The sequence below is a fragment of the Mus pahari genome, chromosome 1, assembly GCF_900095145.1.
Source record: "Mus pahari chromosome 1, PAHARI_EIJ_v1.1, whole genome shotgun sequence".
NCBI classification, from domain to species: Eukaryota; Metazoa; Chordata; class Mammalia; order Rodentia; family Muridae; genus Mus; species Mus pahari.
In genome coordinates this window covers 114,663,698-114,671,325 of record NC_034590.1, presented here as the reverse complement: position 1 = coordinate 114,671,325, position 7,628 = coordinate 114,663,698, and the positions used below count along the sequence as shown (strand labels likewise).

Genomic DNA, 7,628 nt, shown 5'->3' with positions numbered 1-7,628 from the left:
GGCAGGTGGATTTCTGAGTTTGAGGCCAGCCTGGACTACAAAGTGAGTTCCAGGACAGCCAGGGCTATACAGAGAAACCCTGTCTTGAAAAAAATACCAAAAAAAAAAAAAAAAAAAAAATTAAAATAAATTTGCATCCAGTTGGAGAGACACTTGTCTAACACTACACAGTCCAAAGATGTATGAAGTGATAAATCCTGAAGCATGCTGGGTGGCCAGTGTCCCACTGTCTGGTGTCTGTGAGGGCAGAGACACAGGAGCTGAAACACCCAGCTTGTGATTCAGTGGCTGGGATCTCAGCAGAGGCTGCAGCTTGAGGAGTGACATGGAGGCAGTGCTGAGCATGTGTGTTGTGTGTTGTGTGTTGTGCTCAGAGGCTTCTGCAGGGGTGCCATGCCGCACACATTTGATTATGACTAGATTTTTGCTTATTGTATGTGTTGGAGCCTTTCATGGTTGCTGAATTTTTCATGATCCCATCCTGATCCCTGAACACCCACAGTCTAAGTAAGACATGTCACTATCCAGCCCTTGCTGCCCCTGATTGAGTGCCTGAGGGCTTCTGCCACGGCCTGAGCCGGGCAGCTTCTGTCCCTGGTGGTACTGAGTTTTGGCCTGAGTTTTGTTTTGGCAGTTGGTGTCAAAAGGAGCCCCCCCACCCCCCGCCAAAAAGGTTTTTCTAGATGGAAGAGTATGCTTTCAGAGGTACTCTGCACCCTGTCCTCCTCCCCCAGGGCTGGACTGTGAGGCTGGCAGCGGAGTGGGCAGACTGTCAGCTCTGTGAGGAGCCTGGCACCCTGGGATGATGGGGAATCCCACCAAGGACTCTGGAGGTAGGACATCCCACTGTCTGCAGTGTCTGGTCTTCGTCCTCTCCCTTGCCTGAGCACTACCTCTCTCCTCCCCAGGTCCAGCCATGGCTCTGTCCTGTGAGGAGGACTTTGATGCCCTCGTGTCTGCTGTGGTGAGGGCTGACAACACCTGTAGCTTCTCCAAGTGCTCAGCCAGCACCACCACTCTGGGCCAGTTCTGCATGCACTGTAGCCACCGCTACTGCCTCAGCCACCATCTGCCTGAGGTGAGGGCTCCTTCTGGATGATGTGGGCATCATGTGGTGGGGGAGGCATTGCCAGACTATAAAAGTCAAAGCAGATGGTGATCATGATCTCATGTGAACACTTGGGCCCAAGGAGGTAGGGTGCACCTTTGCTGAGGGACAGCCACAGCAGTGGGAACTCAGGGTAGAGGAGGTCTGTCCATCCTGCAGGTCCCTCCCTGGGCAGCTGTGAAAGATAGACCTGGGGGAGGGGGAAGGGCAGGCCTGTGGTCTTGCACAGCTTTAGGGGGTTCCTTTGATGCAGCTCTGTGGGCTGCAGCCTCCCTTGCCCTCAGCTCACCCTGACTCTTGTGTTCTTTCAGATCCATGGCTGTGGAGAAAAGGCTCGTGCCCATGCCCGGCAGAGGATTAGCCGGGAAGGAGTGCTGCATGCAGGCAGTGGGACCAAGGACAGAGCCCTGGACCCGGCCAAGAGGGCCCAGCTGCAGAGGAGGCTGGACAAGAAGCTGGGTGAGCTCAGCAGCCAGAGGGCAAGCAAGAAGAAGGAGAAGGAGAGGGGGACGTGAGGCCACACCCTCGAGGAGGGCTGTGTGGGACAGAGGCATCAGGTGGGGACACAGTCCTACACTGGCCATTTCTCTGCTTGAGCCAGTGTGTCCCCCATCCTCCCATGGCAAGGGAGCTGTTTGCAAGGAGTCGCGCCTAGTTACCATCAGAGCAACTGCCTTGCCTGGCCAGGCCCCTCTGATGCTGTGAGTGCCTTGCATGGCCAGCTAGCCACGGCCACCATCATCCTGTCTTCTGCAGTGACACAGTGGGCACGGATTGTGTGGTCTAGGGATGCGGAAATGGCTGCTCCGGGGTCAGAAGGCTCCAAGCCTGTGATGGTCTGGCCTCTGCTGCTTGGTGACTGGTGGGAAGGAGTCCTTCCAGGGCACACCATACCGCTCACCCTCAGAGACTGCACCCTCGCCAGCACTCTGTACCCATTGCTCATGGGAACTTTAACATGCATTTTAGCCTCAGGCTCTTGTTCCAAAATAATATAAATTATTTGCAAATTAAAGTGTGCATATGGTGGATATTTGCTTGTGTAAGAGGTGGGCATCCTTTCCTTCTGGCTCAGATGTCACCCTGCACATGCCATGACTGGGCAGTGGTAGCACCTCCCCAGGTCATCCAATCGTGATGCTGTATGTGACAGCCTGGCATCATAGACAGGCACGGGAGCAGATGTGGACACTTGAGGAAAGACACTGGCTCTTGTTGCACTGGAGGCTAGTGACCACTCTGCCCGCCTTCTGTAAGAAGCCCCTCTGTAGAAGAAAAGGAAGCCAAAGAGAAACAGATAAGGCTGCAGGTTGACCTGTTAATAATATCCTGGAGTCTCTGGATCCAGCCACGCTTCATCTCCAACTCATCCTTCCCAGCATTCTTCAGAATTAAGTCCCTTTTTTTGCTGAACAAAGTCCACTTTGGGTTTCTGTCACTGGCTGCCAAAGACTCTTTGCTGATCCAGTTGTGCCTGCAGCTGTATATCTTATTAAAACATGTTTTTGTTTGGGGAGGGGAGGAGAGGTATGCATACTTGCAGAGGTCAGCATGTGTGTGGGAGTCAAGCCAGCCAGCAGCCATCAGGCCTCTCCTTCCATGGTGTGGTCCCAGGAATCACTCGGGTTGTCAGGCTCGGTGGCAGCACCTTTCCCTGCTACATCTGGCTTTTTAACGTTCTCGGGTTCTCCTGCTTGAACAGCAAGCGGTTTACCCACTGAGCTGTTTCCCCAGCCCAGCACATTTGTTCTTGCACAGGGTCTGCGTTCTGGCATGGAAGTTGTGCTGAACCTGAGTCCCTGGCCACTGGGGAGATGAGGTCTCAGATTGCCGCTGGGAGCAGCTCCCATGTGTGGTCCTCCGGGAGGAGCTCGGCTTGCACAGGCTGGGGCTTGAGGATATGCAGTACTAATAATGTCCATACCATCACACAAGTGTGTGGCTTCTGCAGGTAAATACACACTCACACACACACACACACACACACACACACACACACACACACACATCGAGACTGTTCATCTGTCAAGCACAGTGAAAAAATCACTGTGCTGTTCTTGGAAGTGAGCATGTATGGTTTGGACCCCTGCACACAGGTCTTCACGCCTGTAGTATGCCTTTGGGTCCCACAAGCCCTGTCCTGGATGATCCCCACCCTGACTGTTGCTTCCTTAAAATGCTGGATTCCAAGTTTCTGTTTCTCATCCCAGAGAACTCTCATTAGGAAAATGTGTCTGATTGCTTGGAAAATGTCTTATGGCCTGGTGGCTGGGCAGGTCAGCCCAGGAACTGGAAAAGGTAGCCAGGACCTGTGAGCAAGTCTCACCTGCTGGTCCTGTGAGCTCTGGGTCACTGGGACACAGCCTGCTTGGGTGAGAGGTCTTTTGGGGAGTTCCCTGGGTACCCTGGCCCTGCCTCCTTGGTAGAGAGGCCCTTTAGTCTTCATATTGCAGCCCCAAGTTTGCCTGGAGTTGGACCCCAGTTTCCTCATTTGTAAAATGGAGTGTTGCAGGACCCACTTCATTGGGTAGTTGTGAAAGTTAGAGAAAGTCTAGTGTCAGACTCTGGGGACAGTTTCATCAGTCTCTGGCTGGCATAGCTTTTGTTCTCTGGCAAAGCCATGATATAGGGGGCTGAAGTGGCCACAGTTCTAAGGCAGTGCTTCCCCGACTGGTCAGGGATCACCGGTGTGCCTCTGTAGGATTACCCAGAGGGGTGGCCTCAGTGGGCTCCTGGGCACCCAGCTGCTTCAGGAGGTTTCCAGGCCAAAGTGACAAGCTTGGCACTTCCAGGGGATTTCAGTCTGTGCCAGGAGTTGGCAAGAGCTGCGGCCTTATTTGGTCTGGAAACTTCTTGGAGTGGAGGAAATGTGGAACAGGCCAGCGGACCAGTAATGGGCAGGCAGAGATATGGCCACTTCCCAGGACAGGATCTGGACGTACTGAAGATCTCCATCACTGAGTCCTCACCCAAGGGCACACCAGGCCCAGTGCTACCTGGTATCTGAGAGAGCAGACAAGGCTGGGTACTGTACCTTTCCTGCTTCTCTGTTGGGCTGGCTGCCTTTGCCCTTCCCCACTAGAGCCCCAACTCAGCGCTCTGCTGCTAAGCTTCACCAAGGGCAGTGACCTTATCACACACTTTACCCTCTGACAGTGCAGGATCCTACAGAAGTTAGTGCAGTCCTGGTCCTCCCAACCCTACCCTGACCCCGCCCCATGGGGCAGAGTCTTTTGTGTGGCTTGTGGTTAATCCTCCTGTCTTCCCACAGTCTCAGTAACCATGGATCCTCTTTCTGTACTTGACAATTGACCTATTCTGGAAACTTCATTTAAGTACATAGTTCTTGCCTCTCAGTTATTTTACTTGGCGCCCTGTGTTCAAGGTTTGCCCAGGTTGTATTACACATCAATCTTGTCCCTTATTTTATTTTTCAACACATCAAGTTGCCTTTATTTCGGTATGCATCCACATGTCAACATTTAGTTGTCCTGAACAGAGTGGGGAATGTGGCAGTGAGCCCGTGAGCCGGGATGCCAGGCCCACTGATTTGCAAACTCGGTGACACAGAGCTCCTCCTGATTCCCGCTGAGGCTCTGAGGAGCAACACTGAAACCTGAGTCCTCAGAGTCCGTTCCTTGTGTTCCAACTGTCAAGCTCCATGTCAGACCTGACGACTCACAGGAGAGCCGTGTCCAACCTCTTCCATGTGCAAAGACAAAGGGATTATGGGAAAAGGAACCAGTTTGGAACCTTGTGCATTAGGACTTTCTGCATGGCCTCTCTCTAGGTATAACAACCAAGGATTCTGAGCACCAGCTGGTCTGAGTCACCTGTCACTGCTCTGTTTACCTTGAGACCTGAACCCAAAGCTCATGGGGTTATGGCAACAGGGCCATGGACCTGACACTCCCTTCCAAGGCTGGCGGAAAGTGAACAAGTGTGTCCCAGAGCTAAGTGAGGAAGGCCAGGTTCTTCCAACCTCATCTGATGGCTTAGGTTCTTCCAACCTCATCTGATGGCTTTGGGCACAGCACGTGCTGGGTGGTGGTTGGCAATAAGGGAGTTAAGGAAAATGGGAAAAGCAGCAACCATGATAGAAGTGGGGAGACAGGAAGCCAATTTCAGAGGGAGGCGAGGGTTACAATTGAAGCTTTGGCCAGAGGTGGGGACGATGTGTTGGCTGGGGCATCACTTAAGACTTGAGAAAGCAGGAATGAGCCAAGTGCCCCCCAACCCCAGCAGTAGCCCCATGGATACCGCCTGAAGCCTTCCCAACCATTCTAAGGGCCATGTCGCAGCTGTGGCAGGAGGGTGAGCTGGCAAAGGCAGAGCCAGGCCATGAGCCAGCAGCAGGACAGTGTGTGACATGTCTGTTCACGGTTGCATTAGCTGTGCCTACCACTCCCAAAGGAAACTGACTTTAACATACCTTCTTGATTCCAGAAGTCCAACCAGGCAGTTGGCAGTTACATATGACCGATGCCACATAGCACAACTTCAAAGGGACATTTCAAAGGGACAAGAATATAGTATTGGAACTATCTCAGGACGAAGTCTGAGTGGGGCTTCCTACCCAGTACTTTGAGGTCTACAGATGTATCTAGAAAATTCACTACTGTGGAAAATGAAGAGTTGGGTTGGAAAGGGCGGGGAGGTGGGGCCTTGGTGACTACTTGGTGTAACATTGTCCTTCTGGGGGCTGAGGCAGCTTCATGTTCTCTTTCTGATGTCATCATGCAGTGAAGTTCCTTCAGGACAACTCGGATGCTATGGGCATGCCCCCACTTTGCCAGCACTGCTGTGGTTCTTGGGTCCTCCATCATTTTGAACCCCTCACACTGCTCACCTGACTCTTGTTACAGACCTTACAGATGAGATGCTTCTGGGGCTTTGGCCCATTTTCTATTTTAAGACTGTATATTCAGTTTTCATAAATTGTTCTTTGGAGGCCCAGTTATCGTCCCTGTCCATCTTGTTAGTGCCATGTTGTCACCTTCTAGACCCTAGCTAACTGCCATCGCCCAGTCCTTTCTAGCCTTCCAGCTCTTCCAACCGTTAGAAATTTTGAAAGACTTGTCAAGCCTGTGGTGACTGCCATTTTGCATCACTATTAGTCAAAGGCTATCCCCTTCTTCACACTCCCCCCACTTTTGGGAGGGGGGAAGGTTTAAAGAGAAGTTTTCTTTGTGTAACCACTCTGACTGTCTTGGAACTAGCTTTGTGGACTAGGCTTGCCTCAAACTTAGAGATTCACCTGTCTTTGCCTCCTGAGTGCTGGGATTAAAGATATGTGTCACCACATCCGGCTGGGCTTGTTTCTTTTTATTGCAAGGACATTCTATTGTATGGATGAACCATAATATTTTAATCCATCCATCTGTTGGTGGGCCGTGAATTGCTTCTGCTTTGGGGCTATGGGGAACCACAGAGCTGCTGTGAACCCTCCCTTTCAAGCTCCTCTTTATTTTTATTTTTGAGACTCAGTCTCATGAAGATTCGACTGACCTAGGCCTTGCTGTGTAGCCCAGGCTGGCCTGCGACTCTTGATCCTGGAGCCTTCCTTCCCACCTGCTGGTGTTGCAGTTAGGAACCTCCATGCCCAGTAAGCAGATCAAGAAGTTTAAAGTGCCTGTAGCTGTTCATGGGAAGGAAGGGTCCAGTGTTCCAGAATTCAGAATTTCAGCAGCCCAAGGCATGGAGGCTCTGGACCCACCAGGATCAGAGTCTGGTGAGAGCCGAGTGCTGTGACTTTCCATGTAGGTATGGGGACAGGATGGAGGGACCATCTGGGAGCAGGATGGATTCAGGCTCCTGGCATGGAACCAGATGCTGGGAGGAAGGGCAGTGTTGTTGCCAGGGCTATGTAACCAGGTGTGCGCTCATCCTAAACCCCATTTATCACGCTCAGCAGATAAACGCTGGACAGCTTGCCCCAAAGAGGGAAATGTGACTTTTGGAGCTGCCGTGGGCTCAGGCTGGTCTCAACTCTGGCTGGGACCATGTCTTTGCCCAGCAGTGCCTGGTGCCCATTCTAGTGTTGTTTTCCTAGTCACTCACCAAGCCCTGTCTCAAGCTCTGCTCCAGTCACCAGACCTGAACCACCACAGCCTTACAGCTTTAGGTGCCAGCTGTTTGTAAGTGATTATCTCTGATTTTGACTGCTCTTCCCCGACCCCTGTAGTTGCTCATATTCACACACAAGGGTGTGTGTGTGTGTGTGTGTGTGTGTGTGTGTGTGTGTGTGTGTGTGTGTATTTTAAGACAGGCTCTTGTGAAACCCACGCTATCCTTGAACTTTTAAGTCACCAAGTGTGGTGGTTTGAACAAGAATGACCATCGGGAGGTGGTGGCACACGCCTTTAATCCCAGCACTTGAGAGGTAGAGGCAGGCAGATTTCTGAGTTCGAGACCAGCCTGGTTTACAAAGTGAGTTCTAGGACAGCAAGGGGCTACACAGAGAAACTCTGTCTCGAACCCCCCCCCCCAAAAAAAAAACCCACCAAAAAAGAATGGCTCT

At 52.0% G+C, this 7,628-nt stretch overlaps 1 protein-coding gene and 1 pseudogene across 1 annotated transcript in view; one reads left to right on the top strand and one right to left on the bottom strand.

Moving 5' to 3' along the window:
* Ighmbp2 (immunoglobulin mu DNA binding protein 2) overlaps window positions 1-2,138 on the top strand; it is a 20,727-nt gene extending 18,589 nt beyond the window's left edge. The window contains exons 14-15 of the mRNA XM_021195183.1: window positions 909-1,078; window positions 1,420-2,138. Coding sequence (XP_021050842.1) covers window positions 909-1,078; window positions 1,420-1,623 — 374 coding nt within the window. The 3' untranslated portion in view covers window positions 1,624-2,138. The remainder of the gene's footprint in view (window positions 1-908; window positions 1,079-1,419) is intronic.
* A 3,642-nt stretch (window positions 2,139-5,780) lies between these two features.
* On the bottom strand, window positions 5,781-6,209 carry LOC110328754 (annotated as a pseudogene).
* Between the last annotated feature and the right edge of the window lie 1,419 nt (window positions 6,210-7,628).